We start from the raw sequence: 24,100 nt of genomic DNA, 5'->3' as shown, positions 1-24,100 counted from the left end.
GACGAATGGGAGGTGTAAAGTTTGAAACTGTCAGCTATCATTGGAGGGTAATGTAATGTAATATACTAATATTGGAGAGTAACCCCTACATGCAGCTCACTGGCAAAATGAAGCAGTGGTGCTTTTATTTTAGGTTATTCCTTTATTTCATCCATAAGTAAGTGCTGGCTGTAAAAAGAAATCCCAGATTTTTCTCCTGATATGACTCCTAAAAAATATTTTTTATTCCAACATCTCTCTGAAAAACCAAAAAGTGTAAAAGCAAATATTCACAAAAAAAGCCATCCATCCATCCATCCATTCGCTACCGCTTATCTTTTTCAGGGTCGCGGGGGGGTGCTGGAGCCTATCCCAGCTGTCATAGGGCAAGAGGCGGGGTACACCCTGGACAGGCCGCCAGTCTGTCGCAGGGCCAAAAAAAGCCAACAAATAGAAAATGAAAAAAGAAAGAAAAAACCCCAAACATATTTTGCCATAAGGAGAATGGAAAGAAAACAGATTACACTTCCTCTTAAATCCACTAACATCAGTGGAACAAATGATTCTTCACTCCTAAGAAGCAATATTTGAGTAAATGCATCTGAAATATATAAATGAAAGGTTTATTTAAGGAAACCATGCTGAATGCATTCAAATCAAGTACATTTAATTTCACCAGACTCCGTTAAATATAAAATTTTGTGTTATTCTTTTGGAAGACAATCAATGGAAAACGTATAGGTAATGAAATTAGTTAAAGTCAACATTTAAACTGCAGCTGACTTGGTGTTTCCCTGTTTGACCGTTATTAAGTAGATACATTTATTTTTGAGGGCATAGCCAAGGCATTGGTATTAAATGAATATTGTCATAGTTATTATTCATATTCAGAATTCTTTACATAGTTTTTCTGTCCCTAACCCAACCATAACATCTGTGTACATCGTGGCTATTCAACATGTATTTAAACAGATGCTGTTTATCTCCTATATATTAAAGACATTATTTATTCATTCACAGTTGTTTAATTAGGCTGTACCTACTGTGATTTTGCGCCTGTGGGTATGACTTTCTGTCTTTGCAGCTGATATCACTCTGTAATTAGGGCTAAGAGTTTCTGAGGTCAGGGAGAGGAGAGGTTCAGTGTACCTTTGCTCTGTGAGCTCTGTGTGTGCTTGTGGCAAATTACACCTGAGGACAGGAGTGTGCTTTGCCTAACCTTTTGGCTTATGGTTTTTGTGTCCTACATGTAGGTTTTGTTATCTTTACTTTTCTGTTTTAGATTAATTATTAACCATTATTTTATTCCCAGTTTTGCCACCTTGTATCCATTTTCAACCCAGACATTTTTTCTGTTACATCCCCACGTCCACTGGGCTTTCTGGAGAACATAACAGAAATCATTTGACACAATTTATGAGAATGATTTTATCTTTTATTTATTTTTATTATAACTTTTTTCCACGAACTTTACAAAGTTAATGTTCTAATAATGATCATTTCAAATGATTAAATGACATTTTGTTTTAAATTGAAATTTTTTTTTCCATGAACCATTTTATTTAAATCTAAATGATACACCACAGTACACCACACAAAGGCACAGTTTGAAGTTTGAGCTCTATTCACTGTTACGACCCGGCTCAAAAGCCGCAACATAAAAAAAAAGGAGATGAATAACAGAGTGTGGGTGAGAAGAGGTTTCATCCTAAAATGGAAAACCAGGTTGGCTAAAATGGCTGGTGCCACCAAGGCAAAGACTAGTGCACTGCCGGAAAGCTTGCCTCAGGTATGCTTTTATCCACACCTGACTAGGTGTGGCCAATTAGCACCAGCTGAAAACACTGAGACGATTAAAAGCTTCAGAGGGACGTAACATTCACATCAATTTACACAAACTGGAATGACTTAGTTTACCCTGGCCAGTATTCACGGATAAATCATATTATCCCTTGACATTTAATCAGCAAACAGCTTATTTTAAACTTAATGCGTCAAACCAATGACTAGTGCTTGTTGTTCATAATGCAGCTTTAATGTTAAGCACACATTGGGAAAAGGTCGCCACCCACACATAAGTGCAGATATCACAAGTGAAAGGAATCTATCACTTCAAAAAAAGAAAGATATCAGTTCTATACATCGCCTAACTACAATAGAAGCCATTATTGAAAATACCCACCCAGCACTTCAATCACACTCTAGATCTTGTTTTAACATATGGCATAGAAACAGAACATTTAAGGGTGTTTCCTGAAAACCCTCTCCTGTCTGATCATTTCCTAATTACATTTAAATTTACAATAATTGATTACATAGCAGTGGGGAGTAGACTTCATCACAGTAGATGTCTTTCTGAAAGACATCTGCTATAACTAAGTTTAAAAATATAATTAGCATCTTCAATGCCCTGTACCAACACAGAGCAGAGCAGCTACCTGAACGCTACTCCAACAGAGGTCGATTATCTTGTTAATAATTTTACCTCCTCACTACGTACGACTCTGGATACTGTAGCTCCGGTGAAAACTAAGGTCTCAAATCAGAAGTACCTGACTCCGTGGTATAATTCTCAAACACGTAGCCTAAAGCAGATAACTCGTAATCTGGAGAGGAAATGGCGTGTCACAAATTTAAAGGATCATCATTTAGCCTGGAGAAATAGTTTGCTGCTTTATAAGAAAGCCCTCCGCAAAGCCAGAACATCTTACTATCTCCAACCTTCCTTTCATATCAAACATCCTTGAAAGAGTAGTTGTCAAACAGCTAACAGATCATCTGCAGAGGAATGGCTTATTGAAGAGTTTCAGTCAGGTTTCAGAGCTCATCACAGCACAGAAACAGCTTTAGTGAAGGTTACAAATGATCTTCTTATGGCCTCTGACAGTGGACTCATCTCTGTACTCTTCAATACTGTCGACCATAATATCCTATTAGAGCGATTAGAACATGCTGTAGGTATTACAGGTACTGCACTGCAGTGGTTTGTATCATATCTATCTAATAGACTCCAATTTGTACATGCAAATGGAGAGTCCTCTTCTCCCAAGGTTAATTATGGAGTTCGATATCGTTAGGGCTAGATCAGGTGACCCTGAATCCTCCCTTAGTTTTGCTGCAATAGGTTTACGCTGCTGGGGGATTCCCATGATGCAGTGAGTGTGTCTTCTTCAGTCACCTTTCTCACTCACTATGTGTTAAAAGACCTCTAGAATAGAATAGAATACTTTTTATTTGTCAATTTCTTCAAATGTACTTGCCATACAAAGGAATTGAAATTACGTTTCACACTGTCCCATGCGTAGACCTCTCTGCATTGAGTCATTAATTGTTATTAATCTCTGGCTCTCTTCTACAGCAGGTCTTTTATCCTGTCTTCCCTCTGTCGCCTCAAACAGTCGCAGCACATGGACGCCCCTCCCTGAGCCTGGTCCTGCCGGAGATCTTCCTGTTAAAAGGGAGTTTTTCCTTCCCACTGTCACCAAAGTGCTTGCTCAAAGGGGATCATGTGATCTGTATGTATTATTGTAGGGTCTACCTTACAATATAAAATGCCTTGAGGCGACTGTTTTTGTGATTTCTGACATCTGGCAATGCCATGTACCTGACTGCAGTGTAATGTTGTGGATGATGGCTCTTACCACAGTGGTCAACCTCATTTTCTTGCTGAAACAGCTATGATAATGATGAGGATGGTGAGGATGATGGCACCAACCAATAGGAGGTAACACTTCCTCTTCCTCAGCTGTCTCTGTGGGGAGAAAGGGTAATTTAGTGGGCGGAGTTATGTTACTGTTACATTTATAATAAAAAAAAAGTTATTTAGTTAGATTATCTTTTGCTGGATAAATATGTTGAGACATGTTTTGGCAGTAAAGTATGGTGGCGGTTAGCACTGTTGCCTCACAGCAAGAAGTTCCTGAGTTCAAGTCCACCATCAAGTCTTTATGTGTGGAGTTTGCATGTTCTCCTGTGTTTGCTTTGGTTCTCTATGGGTACTCCGTAAAATGCAATTAGTGGGGTTTGGTTAATTGGTCATTCTAAGTTGCTAAATTGCAAAGGGTTGTCTGTTCCTACGTGTTAGCCCTGCAACAGACTGGCGACCAAGTCTGCCAGGGTGTACCCTGCCTGTCGCCCTAAGACAGCTGGGATAGGCTCCGAACTGACCACGTAGAACATCTGAGAATGTAAACACTATAAAATACAATGACTCTGGAAATTTACAGTATTTTATCAAGTGACACATTGTAGTCCACTGGTGTTGACAATAACAAACCTGTGGTTTCTCCCATCTCCACTCAATAACTGTACTGTTAGCTGTAGTGGCATTTCCATTGTCTTTGCAAAGTTAAACAAGAAAGCACGAAATCACAGTTGACATTCGTGTCCAACCATGAAACTTTTGTCAGTTACTGAACTCAGTATATTAACTAAAGATAACTAAAGATAATAACTAAACAGGCAAAACAGTAAGAAATCATAAGATCTAGCTCACGCTCCAATTATTTTCTTTTTACTTTTTTAAAATCAAGACTCCACTGACATCTTGATCAGTAGAGTCAGTCAGAAGAGACTTCTAAAAATCTGCAAACTTTTTGAATTACAAGCTTTTGACTGTAACTGAATAAATGTCTGAACAGTCTGTTTGTGTAGAAGTTCATCACCAAATCATACAAACATTAAACTAATCATTGTGACTTTTTATACATAAACAATGCCAAGTTGACAGACCAAATCTTGAAATGTCACATGTCACTGTCACACTGGCCTTCGACTGATGCCTCCACTGTTGTAAATTACATTTTTAGTCAGATGTTTTAGAATGGAGAAAAAGAAAATATGCATACTCCTGTACTTTGAACTGTGTTTTTATTTTTATTTTTATTATATGTATTGTGTATATGTGACTGTTTTAGGAGAATGTGCCAGTTTTTATTGATCTCTATGGATTTCTGAGGCATTTGTATAACATGAGTAGCATTTGATTTTCATAAATACAACTAATAGTTAATAAGTTGCAGGAAGTTCCACATTAGTACGGAGTACCTCTGTCTTAAAATATTAAGTATTCAATAAATTTTTTTTGTTAAACTTGTGTAAACTACAATAAAAATACTTTGTTAGTACAACACATTTTTTTGTATTCCATTTTACTTCTTTCTTGTGGGTAGCAGTGGGCATGATTTTTCTTAGTAAGGTTAACTAATTAGAAATTACAGTGTACATGAAGACTGTGCTATTCTCATTAAATATTCATATTTGTTATTGTGCCAGCTTTTGTTTTTCTAAGACAGCTTTGATTCAACCGAACATTTGTTATTTCATAAGAGGGACAACATTCATATCTACATGATTTTAATAATTTTTCCACACAAACAGCGTTCGCCAATGTCCATGTGGTGCACTGACTGATGTAAAGGCCAAGCTCCATTTTAATAACTACATAGCCACAACGCGTGCTTTTCCGTCCCCAGCTAATTTAAAGCAACCCCATAGCACACAGCTGATGCACTTAGAATATGAATGAATAAAAACAACAGCTGACATTTTGAAAATACACATGGCGAAACAAAGGAAGTGGCATTTCAGCCAAATGAGATCAACACAGCTTCAGAGGAAGAAGATGATTCTGGGTCACACAAACAAATACTGATAAAATGCATTAATAGAAATGGTCCTGTTGCATTGCTCTTCCCCTGAACGTATTCAGCGTCTCAGGCTGATCTATTAATTATCTCGTTTACCACTCATATCATTTCTTAACTTTAAAATCAAGAGAACAACACAAAGAAAAAAATATGCTAGAATGATTTCTGCAGGTTTATCTCTTTACTCCAAAGCAGCTAAAAAGGTAATCATTAAATTAGCACCTGTTAAAAAAAAGGAACTTGATTTGCACAAAGATGTTACAGTGCTTAATAGCTTCAGTCATAAGAGGCTTTTAGCACACAACGCTAAAAACAGAGAATGTTTGACTTGTTGAAGAATGCACTTTTCTTTCTTTTTTACTTATTTGCAAGATTTTATAATTATATTTCCAGTGTCAGGGTTTATACATAGCATTAAAGCTGAACACTGTTTAAGGCAATATGATATAATTACATGATTCTGTAATTACCGGTGATGTATAACGAGGTGTAGCTTGATTGCTTCTCCTTAATGGGACGTGACCCACTATGTTCAATTTTACTATCTCTAAAATTTTATTATGTTGTCTGTTGTTTAACAGTTTTTACTTTGTGTTACACATTCAGAATTTGATTGACTGTCATATTATTAAAAACAATGGTTCTTTTTTTTTTCATATAAACCAGAAACTAGTAACTCTGCAATGGCAATGAAATTAATACCCATTATGTCAGTTGTACATACAAGTATAAATAGTACCTGTAAAGTTAGTCAGGATTAGAATTTTTCTGTAAATTATACGTTTGTTTTAATGTACGGTTAGTATGCTGTCTGTTTTGGTTTGTGTTTGTTTTATTTACTGACTGTAGAGTCTGATGGTTCAGAGGGAACATTTTTTCTCTTCTGTTATTCTTCAAAATAAATATGGGCACTCTTCTTCTTTTAAAAGTCTTATTAAATGTTTTTATTTAGTAGTCATTAGATAGCAAAGTACTGTAGCAGTCTGTGTAGAGTGGAAATAAATATTTAAAGTTGCACAAGAAAAGGCGTGACATATATTATAGTGAATCCCTTTTAAGTGTTTAGCTAACATTTTAACTAATTGTGCATTAATACTGTTTTCAATTTATTTTTTCTGTTACTTGTGGTACAATTTACATTTCAAACAGAGCAAGGATTCATTCCAAAGAGTACATAAACTTTAAACGCCCGTGTCAACAACTATTTGCCATATCTGGTTGGCGGGTGTGTGTGTGTGTGTGTGTGGGGGGGGGTGCTGAGGCAGTATTGCTTGTGTTAAGCAAAAATATTCAGCAAAATGGAGGGAAGAGCAGTGGTTAGGGAATATGTATATATATATATATATATATATATGTTTGCTTCTTGTCTCCTCAGGCGGGGACGATGTGTTGGAGCAGAGAATCTATGTTGTCTCGAAATGCTTTTTCTCCCATTTTTTTCCAGCCTGTTTTCTGCTACAAAGGCAGCGGGAGCAGTGGCGTTAGACCAGAGCCGAGGCTGGAGTCTTTAAATCCTGACGCGCTTCAAAGCACGGAGAGAGCAATTCATCTTCTTATCTGAGACTCAAAACAGGCTTTCTGTGTGGAAGAGAGAGGGAGAGGGAAGAGGAAGAGAAAAAATGCTGTCGAGTAATTTTCCGTTTAAACGTTCCACTCCACAACAATTTGCATAAGCAGCCCTGCGTCTGTGATAAGAAGATTGGTAATTTTCAAAGGCTCTGTGGGGATTGAGAATTAAAAGCCTTTCTCCGCTATCTCCCCTCTTGCAGCTGGCCACCACAGATTCCCCGGCTTCTCTCACGCATTTCCTCCTAAACTACGCCTTGTAAACTTTCTCTGCCATCCTCTCCTTCTCCCTGCTCGCTCTGACGGTGCAGCAGCTTCCTCTCACCCTAAACTATATACTCTGCCTCTCTCTTCCATACACTCCTTTCCTTTTTTCCTCCAGCTCGCGTAGACCAGTCCTGCTGTTATTTGAGGAGAACAACAACATAAATAAGGTAGAGGGGGAACAAAAACGGGCTTAGTATAACAAAGGAAGCCTTGCAGTATTTTTAAAACCAGAATTTTCCAGATTGCAAAGCAAGCAGAGAGGCAGGACAGGGAGACTCACAGGGGCAGAGACAATTGAGGAGAGAGGGGGGATGCTCTTATCACAAGTAAGTTAATCTGCCAAAGAAAGTGTCCTTGGTGCCAGGACTTCAGGGCTTATGGGTGGTGCATACCCTCAGTAAAAAGATAGTGTGTAAGTCACACCTTTTTTTTTTAAATTCACTTTTACTGTCTAATATAAGGGAGTTCATATTGAATCTGTTTTTACACTCAATATGGCTTTACAAGAACTGATATCCATACTTAGCAGCAAAGTCAGTATCTTCAGTCGTGCTGTTGATGGTGAAAAAGTCATTTGGTAACATTTTTGCTAACGGTGGAACTACTTAGTAAATGCATTTTAAAATTTAAACATAAAAACACAGTTCTGAACTAGAAACTTGAAAAGAATTAATGCTAAAAGATGTCCTTCATATTACAATAGAAGTCAATTAGGAAAAAAAATCATAATGAACATAACACATTTTTAAGTTCAGACATCTCACATTTGAAATGATCTTGGAGTTCATTTCAAATGTGCACCAGAATAATTAATTTGTCCAACAAGGAAACCATTTTTGTTGTTCTGACTCAGTACACCACCGCAGTGAATTTCAAATTATACAATTATTATATAACTGAAGGCCACACTGAAGGCCTGCACTTCAATCCCATCTGAAATAAGTGTTTCATTTTTGAAACAAATGCAGGAATCACGATCCACAAACTTGTTCTTTGCAGGAGGAACACGAGGCCCAACTGTTATATTCATAGTCACATGGACCTCTCTCAAGATAAAAACTGTCCACTTTTTGCTGGTTATGGTTATGTGTGTCTAAGTTATTATTATAAATAAAAATGTGCAAACAAAGAATCAGTGTTCTCACAGGAGCAAAAGACATATAAAATAAATGTAATTAGTTGTTTATATTCACTGAAACAAAATGTAATGCCTTAAGTAAATGTCTAACCCTCTATTTATTTCTTCAAAAGAAATAAATTGGTGCTTTTTTTATGTTGTTAGGCTGTTCGTTCAGTGCAGGCCTTACATAAAAGTACACAAGAATAATAAAAATTCAACACAGGACTAAGGCCAAAACTAATACATGTACACTCTCAGTGCCCTAGAGCCAATCAGGAAAAATTCAAAACAGCAAAAAAAGATTATTTTTTCCAAACGAAAACCAGAGAAAAACATGTCAGGTTAGATCTGCCAAGGGAGAGAGAGGGACTGCATAATGACACATCCTACAACATAAAAGCTACAACAACAGGTAAAGTGGAACTACATGGAATTTAGCCTGTAGCAGAGAATAAAGAACAACCACATAACCTGCTCTAACTCTTGTAGGTGAGTCATTATGTTGCTCATGTTGAGTGTTTGACTTTTCTAAATTTATATATTTTACAGGCCACGTGTAAGTGTGCGTGACTTGGTGTAGCATTCAGAAATGTGCACATTTTTGAATGCTACAACAAACATGCTTCCTACTTCTGTGTTAAAGGTACAGTGAGTTGTTTATTGTTATTTAATTGAAAAAAAGAATCTTTTACTCATCAATACACATTAATTAATTTGTAATTATATCTTTGAAAAATCAAAATACATAAGAGCAAGTGCTAGTTTGTGGAAGCCGTCATGTTGGACCCGGAATCTTGAACACAGTGCCTGTAATGGACATTGCTGTCCTACCTAATCACGTTTTATATGTATTCAGCTAGAGACTTGCCACATACATAGTATGCCAAAGGCAGAGGACGGAGAGCTTCTAGGTGTTGGAATGCCACAGACGCAAAATCATGTGAGAAGGAGTTCCCTTCACCAAAGAGACAACGTGACCGGTATCTGGGTAAAATGTCATTCTCTTCTTCTTCACATCAAGCCTCATCTCCTAAACTGAAGTCAGGGCTCTAACGCACAAAAACATGATTAATTGCAATTACTCATTGTCAAGAATTGGACATGCGACCCTCCCGTCACCTTCTAGACAGTTGAGAGCAAGCTGGCTAAATAACAACACTATCTGGTTAAACGCTAACATTATCCCAGATAATGTTAATGCTGTGCTCATTACAAGCTAATACTCAATGTCCAGTAATGTTAGCTCAACTTTAAAGAAAGCACACAGTGGCAAAAACAGCCGTGCTTACTGAAAGAAAAGTTCAGGATATCCTCAACAACTCACCTCATAGTGGGACAGATAGTGTCAGACCAGTTTGGTATCGCTGTCATCGGACAGACGTGAGAGTCACTGAATTACTAACTGTTACTGGACACCATTTTACAGCCTTCTCAAGATTACATAGGTGTGGACATTTATTGACAGCTAACTCTATAAAATTTACTATTTTGTTTGTTTTATTTCCCACCGTCTATTTACAAGAGGTTCCAAATCTTGGAAAACTTTCTAATTTACGTCTCCCCTTTACTGTTCAGACTGTGGTGTAATTTTGTCTCCTTCAGCTTAGGATGAGCTCTGATATAATACCCTTTCTTTCATTCACAGATTTAAAAATGACCATTCACTCATTCATCATCATGTTCAGACTTAATTACTGTAAAGAACTTTACTTAGCGTAAAGGAGAGATTTCAGTTAGTTTAAAATTCTACTGCTTGGTTCTAACTCTCTATCAGACCACTAGCAATTTGATTATTTTATTGGTTGTTTTTAAAACATTTCACAGGTAACTGCTAATGTTTATCAGTAATTTTTTAATCTTTCTTTTTTTTATAGAACCTTGATCGCTATTTGCGCTTGCCAGGATCTGACGGCGCCCTGACCGGTGGACCTGCCAGTGTGTATATCTGTGTGCGTGTGTATGTGTCTCTCCTATCGCCCTGTCTTCCCCTCCGGCTCCGCTGTCATGTGTTAGGAGGTAACCTAGCAACAGGCTACCTCCGACCCGGAAGTGCTGTCGCCCAGGAGCTGCCGCACCTGCAATCAATCCACCGGCTGCTGCCAATCTACTACCACCTTCGGCAGGGCTACTTAATGGTGTGGCTGAGCGACAGACAGCACTGGAGTATTGCACTAAGCCTGGTAGTGTTTTCGAGCCGCTAGCGTGATTGAAGTATTGTCTGAGCTACGTACTCATTTTGCTGTCGTGTGTGTGTTCACCCAGGGATTGACGGAGGATTCACGGACACAAAGGAAGCACTTGGAGGAGAGACGGGCACTCACTACCATGCATGGGCTTACACGGAAGGAAGGACGCACTATCACCATTGTTGCACATTTGAACTGTTGTCATGTTGCTGCACTCTAAATAAACGCACTGTCTTTATTTCTGAGCTCCGCGCCTGAGTCTACTCTTTAACAACCGTGACAGCGCTCCTCTAGGAACAAAATTCAGACTCTGCTTAAATCTTGCTTCGAGATTAGAGCTGTCCCAAATAGCCCGTAGCAGCCTCAGCAGATTAAATGGTGCTGTTTTTTGGTTTTTATTATCACCTTTTATCGTGACTTCTGAGCCACATGGACACCAGAACAAGTGGTGTTTGTGTCAACCAATGTCAAAGATTCCGAAATTACAAGCATTATACAAAAACTGAGCTTCATCATCAGGAAATTCTGGAGGCACTGGGCTTCCTCGGGTTGCTACGGAACCAGGCCTCCAGACCTTAGCGTCGCCTGATGCCGGTGGCAGAGGAATGGGTAGCTGAAAGCAGTGTGCAAGGAAGCGGAAGCACGGCTAACATGATGGGGTCCGTGTAAGGCTAAGAGCAAATCCAAGCCAGCTGCCCCGCCCATCAATCCTGCTCTCAAACGTTTGCTCCCTGGGCAATAAGCTGGACTGCATCCGATTCCAGTGGACCACACAGCGTGAATTTAGGGGCTGCTGCATCTTTGTTTTCACAGAAACACGGGTCAGTGACAGAGTTCCAGACGCTGTCATTCAGCTACACAGGCTCACCTCAATTTTGTGATGACAGAACTGCAGCTCTGTGCAGTAAGACTTGCGGTGGTGGCTTGTGTGTCTACAGCAACATGGAATGGTCCAAGAACTCTGTGCTAGTTTCTAATTACTGCTTATCGCTGGTTTGTATTGGTTTGTAACTTTTTATTACCTCAGGAATTCACTACTGTGCTCATTACAGGAGTGTACTTTCCACCCAGGGCTAGTGCTAAAGAGGCGCTCTGCGAGCTGCAGAACTCACACCCCGATGGACTGTTTATTCTCGTCAAGTCAGTGCTCCTGAAATTACATCAACATGTGGACTTTGCGACCAGGGGGAAATGTGCTGGATCTTGTATACACAAACACTCCCAGAGTGTATTGAGCGAAGCCCCGCCCCCACCTCAGATATTCAGATCACATGTCTGTTATGCTAATTCTGGCATACAGGCCACTCGTCGGACGCTGCAAACCAGTTCCGAGACAGGTGAGAACCTGGTGTGCAGGAGCCATCTCTGACTGTATTGAGCACACTGACTGGGACATGTTCAGGGAGGCTGCAACAAATGGCGACTGTACCAACTTAGAGGAGTACACATCATCTGTGACCAGCTACATCAGCAAGTGCATCAATGATGTCACTGTCTCCAAGATTATCATAACACGCTCCAACCAGAAACTGCGGATGACTGCAGAGGTGCATGAACTTATAAAGACTTGAGACTCTGCCTTCGGAGCAGGTGACAAGGCGGCCCTGAGAACATCGAGGATCAAACCATCTCGAGCCATCAGAGCAGAAAAGTGCTCGTACGGCCAGAGAATCCACTCATCATGAGGCACATTAAGACCCTGCTGGCACCCGCACTGGACCCACTACAGTTTGTCTATCTCCCCAACCGGTCAACAGATGATGCCATCGCCACCACTCTACATCTGGCTCTCATCCACCTGGACGCCAAGGACATGTATATACAAATGCTGTTCATAGATTTCAGTTCAGCATTCATCACAATAATTCCTCAGCACCTTAATTGAAAACTGAGCCAGCTGGGCTTGAAAACCTTCCTCTGCACCTGGATCCTGGACTTTATGACGGACAGACCTCAGTCAGTCCAGCTTGGTAACTATATCTCCAACACTATACACTGAGCACTGTGCTCAGCCCACTGCTGTTCACTCTGCTCACTCACAACTGTGCAGCAATACACAGTTTGAACCACATCATCAAGTTTGCTGATGACACGACTGTGGTGGGTCTCATTAGCAAGAACGACAAGTCAGCATACAGAAAGGAGGTGCAACAGCTAACGGACTGGTGTAGAGTCAAGAACCTGTCTCTGAACAAAACAAAAGAGATGATTGTCGACTTCAGGAGAGCATCAATGTGGAGGTCATCAAGGGCCCCGAATTCCTTTGTGTTCACCTGGCGAAGAACCTCTCCTGGTCCCTCAAAACTAGCCCCATATCTAAGAAAGCCCAACAGCATCTGTACTTCCTACAAAAGCTGAGAAAAGATCACCTTCACGACCCATTCTCACGACCTTCCACAGAGGGACTATTAAGAGCATCCTGAGCAGCATCACTGTCTGGTATAAAAAATGCAGCATGTTGGACTGCAAGACCCTACAGCAGATAATAAGAACAGCTGAGAAGATCATTGGAGCCTCTTTTCCCTCCATTACAGACACTTATCGCAGCCACAAAGCCACCAGCATTGCAGAGGACCCCACACACCCCTCACACACACTCTTTCTTCCCCTAAGCCGTCAGACTCCTGAACACTCAGCAACTGGACTGACACACACTCACACACCATTATACATTCCATACCTCAAGTACTTTTTGCACAATGCTCAGTCTCCACTGTCATTGTCGCACTTTTCTATTGCACTGTCTTGTGTCAGTATTGTTCTGTTCTGTCTGGTGTTGCACTGTTTTTTGCAATTTTTGCACACTTGCACCGTATGTGTTGATTTTTTGTTATATGTAGTACCATGGTCTTGGAGGAACGCTGTCTCGGTTCACTGTGTACTGTACCACTGTATATGGTGGACAATAAAGCCACTTGATTGGCCTTTACTGATTCTTTGAGGAAGACGTCAGTTAAAATCAATTGAATTCAGTCAGTATTAATATAGCGCCAAATCACACTAGCAGTCGCCTTAAGGCATTTTATACTGTAAGGTAAAGACCCTACAATGATACAGAGAAAACAAAACTGAAGCAGACCACCTTCCTACTGATCGGAAGGTTGGTGGTTTGATCCCTGGCTCCTCCAGTCTGCATGTCAAGTATCCTTGAGCAAGATACTAACCTCAACTCTCCGATGCATGCAGTAATAATGTGTGCAGATAAAGTGCTTGTGAGAATGGGTGTGATTGGGTGAATGTGGCATGTTGTATAGAGCGCTCTGAGTACTCTGGGAGAGTAGAAAAGCACTAAGAATCAGTCCATTTACCAACAATCAGAAGACTTTCTATGAGCAAGCGCTTGGGAAGTGAAAACTCCTTGTAACTGAAAGAATCCTCTAGCAGAACCAGGCTCATGGAGGGGCAGCCATCTGCCACGACTGGTTGTGGATGAGGGGAGGAAGACAGGACAACAAACACACCATGAAAGAGAGCCAGAGATTAATAATAACTAATGATTAAATGCAGAGTGGTGTATAAACATAGAGCAAGTGAAAAAAAACACTTAATCATGGGAAGACCCCAACAGCCTAGGCCTATTGTAGCATAACAAGTTCACCTGATCCAGCCCTAACTAAGGTCTAAGTACTAATGTCTGCCTCCTGAATCCAAACAGGGGGCTGGTTCTTCAGAAGAGGGAACCAGCTCCCTGCCTCACATACTACTTTTAAATATCCTAAGACCTACAAGTAAACCAGAGTCAGAGATTGAAGTGTTCTGTTGGGGTGATGCAATACTATGAGGGCTTCAACGCCTTTAAGAGACCCATCTATATAAGTTTTGCTACTGCTCTTTTACATCCAGGTTGCAGTGGGAGCAAATGAAACAGGCGCACACCACAGCTCATCATTGGAAATACTGAGGCGTTCTCAGACCAAAAATGGTTATTCATGAGTAGCTTTGGAAACCTTTAAGAACTTATCTCTGTATATATATATATAATTGAAATGATTTAGCTGTGACCTTGTCAGGGCAGGGCAGGGTCACTTTTGATTAGGCTCAGTTGCATCTGACAAGCAAACAAAACAGTTGATGCATCAGCTTTCCTTTTTCCACACTACGCAACAGTTCCCTTACATCTCATAGGGAACAATTCATCTTTTTCTGACAGAGAACACTGGTCTAAGGCTTGGAGGTGCTAACTCTCATCCTGACCATTTCACACTTGGCTGGAAACTGACGTAAACCACAATAGAGGTCACATGCTGACAAAGCCAGCAGAACCACATTATTGGCATAAAAGCAGAGATGCAAGTCTGAAGTTATCAAAGCAGGTCCTCACATCTTGTGCTTGTACCTCAAATTTCTGTACATTAAAATCACAAATACAAGAGGTGACAAAGATCAAACTTAGCGGAATTCAACATCCACTAAGAAAGAGCTACAAAGAATACCATGTTTACAACTGCAGCACCATATAATCAAAGCACCCTCCAGATAAGACCTTTGAAGATATGGTCATAGGATTTCTTCAAAAACACCTGCAGTACGTGTGTAAAAGTAAAGTGCAAATCCAGGGTTTACTCTTGCACCTTGGGCAAGGTGCTTCCACTGAGCTTTTTAACTACATCAGTGACCTGTGTCAGGAAGACGAGAAATGATTCCCCTGAGTCCTCTATCACTGTCTTGTACAGCCTGTCACGTACAACACATTTCATGAGTGCTTTCTTGCTCCGTTTGAACTCTAACTTGCACTTTTTCTCTTAGGCATTTTCATCTCTGAGCATCAATATTTTAAAATGACACTGAACAACTAGTTCTGGCATTGTTGACTGGACTGAAAGCAGGTGCCGTTTTGAATATTGAGGAAATCAATGTGATGAAATCTTTAAAGGTCATAGTAAAACTTACTAAAGCCTATTTAGTCTCATAAATTGATGCTGTGTAGTAATAATATATATATATATATTAGGGGTGCAACGATACACAAAATTCACGGTTCGGTTCGGTTCGATACTTTGGTGTCACGGTTCGATATTTTTTCGATACAAAAAAAAATGTTCATGCCTTTTTAATTTGTCATTTATTAAAATTATAAATATATATTTTAACACAAAAGTACAGTTTTTAAATTTAACCCTAACCCTTGTGCGTGTTGTTTTTTAGCTCGTCATATTGCAGCCACAGAAATTCTTTTGTCCATGAAACCATAAAGCTGCACTTTCTTTTTGCCTTATAGTCTGATTTGTCATAACTTCTCCGTTTTGTGGTAAGCTTTTCTTTGGCTGTCACTTCTTCACCCTGACCTGTCTTATTTGGCTCAGCAGAACTAAAATATATATCTGTCTGTGAAGGTTCTCAATCATCCAGGTCATCGTAGTGAAATATATATCCTGCTGCACTCACATAAGCTCAGCGATTCTCTGCGCGATCAACCTCTCACATGTTTAAGCTGCGGGAGATTTCACTTGTCATGTTTGCATAGTAAGCTAACAATTAATAAGACGATGTCAGAGGAATTGGTGCACAAATTATCATCACTCACAGATCAGTGCTGTCGCTCTCTATACACAGTTCGCGCGATTGCAAAGTGAAAGCAAAAAAACAAGCGCAAATTCAAACACGATTTCAATATGTCACATATTGACAGTGGCTCACCCAATGACATAATTACCCAGCTACATTTCTGAAAGAATGCAAAAGCATTGACATATATTTTTCCTTCCTACAATAGCCCGACAGGCAGGGGAGAGATAGCCCCGGGACGTCGGGCTAGCGATATTGCGAGCCCTGTATCTGATTGAGGAATCACTCATCTTTGGAAAAGAGAGTTTATTACAGAGAAATTTCTCTTTCCAAAATAAAAGCTATACTATCCGTTTCTTCTGGGCTATATTCTCAGCAGCATATTAAACATATCAGGTCTCCATAAGGAGAATCCTGTGCTAACAGCTGTCTAAATGACTCGGCTAAAGTTTGTAGCATGCATGCTTGTTTTTGACTTTGCACTAGGATGATGTCGGTGTAAATGTGCAGTCATATTCGTTGTGTTCCCACTAGTGCTTTCAGGTTAATCTCGTTGAAATAACCTTAACGCCACAACATGGCAAATCTCCGTTAACGAGCTACCCTATACAGAGGGGCTAGACGGCCAACACGTTAACGAGCTAACTGCGCTAACACACTAGCTCCCACCCATGTAATTGAGCATTGCATGGCACATCCAACATACTGTTTTACTTTAGTCCATGACTCGCTTACCTTCAGGGTCATACGTCACATGAAAACCAAAATAATTCCAAACGCCAGATCTGAATGAGGGTGGGGAGGTCCACTTCTGTCTCGCTAGCTTGCCCTGCGCTCTTCCTTCTGACCATCCTGTCTGTGTTGAGTGCTCAGTGAATCTGCGTTCAACTACTCCGCCTAGGCTGCACTCTCGAGCCTAGGCGGAGTAGTCAAATGCAGATTCACTGAGCGCTCAACACAGACAGCATCGTCAGAAGGAAAGTTGATAAAATAAATTACAAATTTTGTATTGTTCTTTTTTTTTCTCCCCTTTGGTTTTCTTTCTTTCTCTCCCCCTCTTTCTTTCATTCTTTCCCCCTGTCCTATCCCACAGTCATGTCTGTCCCGTTTGCAACTGAAAATAAAATAAATTCATAATTATAATAAAGGTCAATCAAATGGACCAATATGATGATCCACTTAAAATAAATCCTCTTGGCATCTTTCTTGGCCTCAAGACAACAATTCTGATGGCTATAGATCCAAACGGGACACAAAAAAAAAAAAAAATTGAAAAAAATTGTATTGTTCGATACATATGCGTACCGAACCGAAAGCACTGTATCGAACGGTTCAATATCGATACGAATATCGTTGCACCCCTAATATATATATATAAACATATAATTAAAAAAATCCTCCTTGTTATTTAAAACCACAAGTTTTAAGTTATTTCGTCAGATATTACTTCTCATCCTTGAGGAAACAGTATGAAAACACACTCTATTTACCCTAATAGGGAATATTGTTACATTCTCTAGTTCAACAGCCTTCAAGACTTGTCGTTATTTTGCATGTGTTGCAGCCCAGTCATTTGCTATCCCCGTATGAGAAATCCCACTTGTCTGTATGAAGGTCAGCAGTGCTGGTCAAGGTGAAGGAGGAGATATTAGTTTTAGAGGAGAGAAATAAGAATGGCTTATTCACCTTTCCAATATTTCTGTAGCCCCATGACACTTTCTACAACCATAAAACATTTCTAGAACGGCCCTTTGTTCCAGGGAGAATATAGAAAAAACACATCAGAACTATTAAAGCTGATAGCACTGCCATACAAATCAACAATCTGTCTTATCTCTGCCTCTCTCACATGGAAGACAAATTTCCAGTGTCTCTGGGAGAAAAACTACTTACCTTGTGTGACATGAGAAATATCCTCATAATACAACAATAATGCAATGCAGTGATAATGGCCATAATAGTATTCTCACTTTATCGCATCTGGTTGGGAAAATTGGAAGTCCATAAAATAAATAATGTTTACAGCGGAACTGCCTCACTTGTAATCGGCTTATATGTCATTTACATAAAACTCAGAGTCCCATGCAGTCACCCTGATTATGATGTTTAAGAGGAGCAGCAAATAAAAACAGACTTCATGGCCAATCCTGGCACCCTGGGAGGAGGCAGCCATTGTCAATAGTGAAACAAAAAGCCTGAAAAACATCAGCATATTTGGCCTTTTATTGATTGGCCATGTGTTTTTGTTTTTTAAAAAGACTGTTATTTTGTCTACCTATGGTAGACAAATGGTTGAGGCTTCTCTCTAACCTCAGCAACGCAAGAAAATGGGAAAGTTCAAACAGAACAGTTTGCTGGATACTGCAGATTTTACCACAGTATTAAAGTAGACAGCATTTATAATTCAATGAAACAATATATTATTGTTAAAAGTAACATTAAAGGTGCAACATATGGACCATCTAGATATTATATCTAGATTACATCTACTTGCTATTTGGCCATGCAAACCCCTGCATACATTGTTTTTGCTGATGTTAATGTAAGCAAAGATAAGTCTGACCAGTTACTCCTGAGGACTATCTCATCACTGGTTATGACTCACCTGTTTCTGTGTCACTTTTATTATTCACAGTGGCAAGCAGTGGCCATTGCTTCTGCTACACTTTCCTGGGACAATATGTAATGGGAAGCCTTCTATGTATATTCAACCACTGATTTAACTGATATTGGTACAGGACTTAAACTAGCTTAATGGGGTTGAAGCTTTAGTTTTAGTTTCTCAAATTAGACATCCCTATGCAAACACTGCTCCTCTCACATTTTGCATGCACACTTTGTTTCCCTGTGTTTTGTTTTCTTGCCATCACGTGACTCAATGGTGCTAAGCACACATATGTTCACAGCAGAGCATGATGGTAGAGTCCAAGAGGAGTGTCCCGCAGAGAGATTTTACAGTTGTAAATGAAAACATTGCAAGCTTTGTGTGTGTGAAGGCTATTTGAAATACCACTAGTTTATTCAAACACATGAAAAATCATGAAAAAGATCTAAGCAGCGGAAGAAGCAAATAGGAGAGGAAGCCCTCAGACACACCCAAACCTCAGAAAGATGTCACCGGCAGAGTGCTTTCAAAGAGTCAAAGAATATCCATTTGGCTTCCACAGTGGTCAAAAAAAGTGTTTTTGGACATGATAGGTGTTAATTTAGCAGACTGATTACCAATAGGGGCAGCACGGTGGCACGGTGGTTAGCACTGTTGCCGCACAGCAAGAAGGTCCTGAGTTCAATTCCAACATCAGGCCTATTCTCCCCGTGTTTGTGTGGGTTCCCTCCTGGTACTCCGGCTTCCTCCCACCGTCCAAAGACATGCAGCTTGTGGGGATAGGTTAACTAGATAATCCAAATTGCCACTAGGTGTGAATGTGCGAATGAATGTGAGTGCAAATGGTTGTCTGTCCCTGTGTGTTGGCCCTGCGACAGACTGGCGACCTGTCCAGGGTGTACCCCGCCTCTCGCCCTATGACAGCTGGGATAGGCTCCAGCGCCCCCCGCGACCCTGAAAAGGATAAGCGGGAGCAAATGGATGGATGATTACCAATAGGACTGTCACTGTGGGAGCATTTCTGTGGAATTTACATGTCCTCTCCACGTTTGCATGCGTTCTTTCCAGGTACCCCAGTTCATCCCACAGTCCAAAGACTTGCATTTGATTAGGATAATCTGTGATTCTAAATTGGTGTGAATAGTTGTCTGTGTCAGGTTGTGTTATGGAAACCTGATCTGCAGTGACCATCTGCTCTGGGAGCGACTGGTGCGTGAGGACTGTGAACGCTTTGGCACTGGCAAGGTGCCCATGGCAGAACCCGCTGCTTGTTGAGAGCGATATGTGCTTTCACATCAAAAAGTCTGTCATTAAGTCTCCAATAACACCAGCAAAAGTCGCCAGATTTGTTGCTAGTTGCTTTTCAGAAAAAAAAGTTGCTCTGAAAACTCGCTAAATATAGCGACCAAGTTGGCAACACTGTGTATGACATGACAGCAAGCAGTGAATGACAAAGGACTAAAATACACAGCAGAGTAATCGGGGAACGCGAGACAGGAGGCAAACAGCTGAGAAAAATTAAGCAGTACAAGACAAGGGAGGTAAAACTAGACACAATAACAAAGCACACATGATGATCAAAGTAAAACAGGAAATATGACAAGTGCACACGGACACAGACTAAGAGACACAACATTACAGACATGGCAACAGAGGGAACATAGAGACGTGGGACCAGGACAGAGACAGAGGCACAGACACTGAGAAGCACAGAATCAAAACCTAAGAACTAAACTCTTAACAACAATTAAACCGAAACACCAGTTAATAACAACAACAATAACAAATAGAGAATCAGAACATAAACCATAATACAGAATAGAGATGGACCGATCCGATATTACGTATCGGTATCGGTCCGATACTGACCTAAATTACTGGATCGGATATCGGAGAAAAATAAAAAATGTAATCCGATCCATTAAATATCACGAAAGCACCTCACAAAACTTGCAACACGCCGTAACTCACCTCAGAACGTTAGCAGTCGGAGCAGTATGCATCACGTGATAGAGCAGCTGTGGCATGCGGGACCTGTCGGTGGTCTGGATAGCATGTGGAGCTTCGCTAGCAACCCGGCATTTCATCTCCGACAAAGTTATCCCCGAGAGAAGTAAAGCAAGTGTGTAAGTCCATCTCTGAATGTTTGTAAAGCATTCCCACGTTAAGCTTAACAAGCGACTGCCTCTCGCTCTCCGGCTGCTACTTCAATCATGAAACTGCTTAAATGATCAGCTGATCGGCTTTTCTGTCGCGAGTCCGTGTCTCTTGTTTGTTTTTGGCCCACTTTGCACCAGAAAGAGGAAACCAGCGGCTGAACAACAGCAGAACGTTTAAGCTTGATAAGCTGTTGTTAGAATTTATTTAATATTACTTTCTACACCAGGATCTTTTTTTATGTAGCTGACGCTGGTAACTGTGCAGGGGCGGATCTAGCAAAGTTTAGCCAGGGGGGCCGATAGGGCATGAACAGGGAAAAGGGGGCACAAAGACATACTTTTCTTTCTTATTCTCATTTAAAATGTCGAGCTTTTAATAAATAATTATCTGACACCCAAAGTTTTAATTTGATGTAAAATGAATAGAAGTCAATTACTGTATATAGTGACTATTAAGTCTAATATATACCCTAGTAAGCTATAGTACTTTTTACTTTGGGAAGGTACCATCTGTGCAGTCTGCAATTTTGTTGAAGAAAGATGTTGAATCTATTTAATATTTCTTGAAAAATAATTGATTTCTGTGCATTTTTTTTCACACTGCATCAAATTAAGGTTGATTACGTCGATTAAGCATCATGAGGTGGCGCGTGAGGGGTGGTTCCTTATTTTTTATTTATTTCTTTTTGTTGTTGCTGGGAGTTGGAACCCTATTAGTTAGGTTGCTTAATATTTACGCTAAGTACTCTTTAAAATACCAGAATAGGGAGGATGGTGTAGGTCTAAGTTTATTAGATTGATCAGTATTGCTGAACTATGAAATATTTTTTTTGTATACAGGTATAACAGAATAGCTTTAGTGTAGTTGTTGTTTTAAACTTGAGTATGAACTTGCAGACTTGCAAAATGCAGCAAGATATTTTAAAAAACAGTTTTGTTGATTAAAAAACACTATATCGGATTCATATCGGTATCGGCAGATATCCAAATTTATGATATCGGTATCGGTATCGGACATAAAAAAGTGGTATCGTGCCATCTCTAATACAGAATTATAACAAAACACAAGAAACTGACCAAGAACCATCCAGGAGGAATGGCTTGTTCCTGGATGGCCAAGTCATATCCATACTTTGAATCCGGTGAAAGGTTGAGGTGGGATTTGAGAGGGAAAAAATATTGCATTGAAGAGCAAGCCAAACTCAGACTAGTCTCATCTAGAAGAACATATTTCTTTTATTTCTTATATTTTTGTTGAATAATGCATGAAAAAGCTCATTTTCCTCCTGGAGTTTTTAAACATGTCAACATTAACTTTAGACACTGTTTAAAAGGGGACCAAATGTATGCTTACTTAGATTTATATCTTTATCTCCTCTATGGACTCATGCATACTGATCACAACTATTCACAGCAACGTAGCATATTGCTGCTCATTTTTCATAAATATTGTCATGTACTTGTACACTCTTTATTCTTTGCAACAACACACCAGAAGCATTATTCAAAATATTAACAGTTTTTGAATAAAAGGACTCCAAATTTCCTTGACAGGACCAATACTGGTTTCACAACCGTAGATCTGTTAAGAAAGAAATGTCAAGACAATCTCTATATGTTGATAAGTTGGGCAGTATGTGTGACAAAGATTTCAGGTATAGATGCTGATCACACCTTTGTCTACTCTTAGCAATCAGTACCAAACAAAATATCATGTGAGATAGCACATGACCATGGAGGTGGGAAGCTGCTGGTAGATGCCGTGTTTTTCTCAATTATAAAAATAAAATTGGATCAAGCTATGTCTACATGTTAATAGACTTGTGTTAATGAAGGTTTTTTTTTCAGTTCTCACTGAGCATTCAAAGAATTTTACATTACAAACTTTGTTCACCACATTCACACACCTGGGGTGTGTGCAATCTGGGGTTCAGTATTTCCTGATCTAGTTGATTTGTGGGCCTAGACATGGTCATGTACTGGTCAGTGTTGGGGAGTGATGGGATACATGTACTGGCATTACGCATTTAAAACACAAAATATGAGTAACTGTATTCCGTAAAAGTTACCATTTAAATAGGTGATAATTACAATACAGCTACTTTGTTGATATAAATGGATTACACTGCGATCTTTTTCTGTTTTATATGTTAGGCTATCCCCTCTTTAATTTTGGTAATTCCACGCATTCCAAGAAACCCAAACAAACACGCAATAAGAGGCTCTAATGTAAGCGTCCTGTTAATGTTGGTGGTGTCAGTTACGCAATGGACCTGGAGCCAGCACAACAGAGCCAGGAGTGCACAAGCAGGAATGCATTTCTTACTTGGAAATTCCAACACCACTTTACATTTAAAGAAGAAAGGGATGGGCGAAATCTGTCAGTGTTGTGCCAAAAACTGATCGTTTGTATTTAAACTGCTATAAATAACTTGTTGGTCTATAATATGTGAAACATATGTCAAATGTATCCCTCATGAGTCATCTTGAGCAACAAACAACATTCCTGTAACAAGGTAGAAGCTGCAATCAATTTGTGGCAGTGAATTTTATGTATTCTTTATTTATGCAGTTTAAAAAAATTCTTGTTGACTTTAAAAATGTCTCTTTTAATAGTAATCTGGCCAAGAGGACAGCTAAAATTGCAACAAATGCAAAAATAGTTCTGTAAACATATTTTAAGTGGACAAAAAGGAGCTGATTGTAACACAGTTACAAAGATACTTGAGAAACAGGTAATTTTTTAATTTTATATATAACCCCTTTGTAATACCTGTTCACCAAAGTCTATTTAGCAACATACGTAACGATATTACACACACACACACAAAAAAACAACAACACACAGCTACACTGGAAATCAGTTTTTGGCAGACAATCACTTTTTGGCACAACACCAGCAACCAACCTGCTCTCAGAATCAAAAGACTCCAACCTAAAGAAACATCTGGAAGTAAGTTCTTTTAAAAAAAAAAAACTAACCTTAGCCTACTGCAACTAGCTTGTTTTAGTTGTGGTAGCTACCAGGGTTATGTGCCACATCACTATCTTCGATGTACTATTGC

At 39.7% G+C, this 24,100-nt stretch overlaps 1 protein-coding gene across 6 annotated transcripts in view; it reads right to left on the bottom strand.

Moving 5' to 3' along the window:
* The window catches only part of tsnare1 (T-SNARE Domain Containing 1), a 292,734-nt gene that overhangs the window by 42,381 nt on the left and 226,253 nt on the right, over positions 1–24,100 (bottom strand). For 3 of the 6 annotated variants that reach the window (XM_082551056.1, XM_082551053.1, XM_082551055.1), the window contains exon 11: positions 3,621–3,730. The exons of 2 other annotated variants lie outside the window; for them this stretch is intronic. In XM_082551056.1, the coding sequence (XP_082407182.1) occupies positions 3,635–3,730 (96 nt within the window). In that variant the 3' untranslated portion in view covers positions 3,621–3,634. Of the gene's footprint in view, positions 1–3,620; positions 3,731–24,100 lie in introns of those variants that run through there. One more of the 6 variants, XM_082551060.1, reaches the window with a different exon arrangement.

The sequence above is a fragment of the Aulonocara stuartgranti genome (assembly GCF_965226115.1).
Source record: "Aulonocara stuartgranti genome assembly, chromosome: 11".
NCBI lineage: Eukaryota > Metazoa > Chordata > Actinopteri > Cichliformes > Cichlidae > Aulonocara > Aulonocara stuartgranti.
Note: the sequence above shows the minus strand (reverse complement) of the source record. Positions and strands in the feature narration are given on the sequence as shown.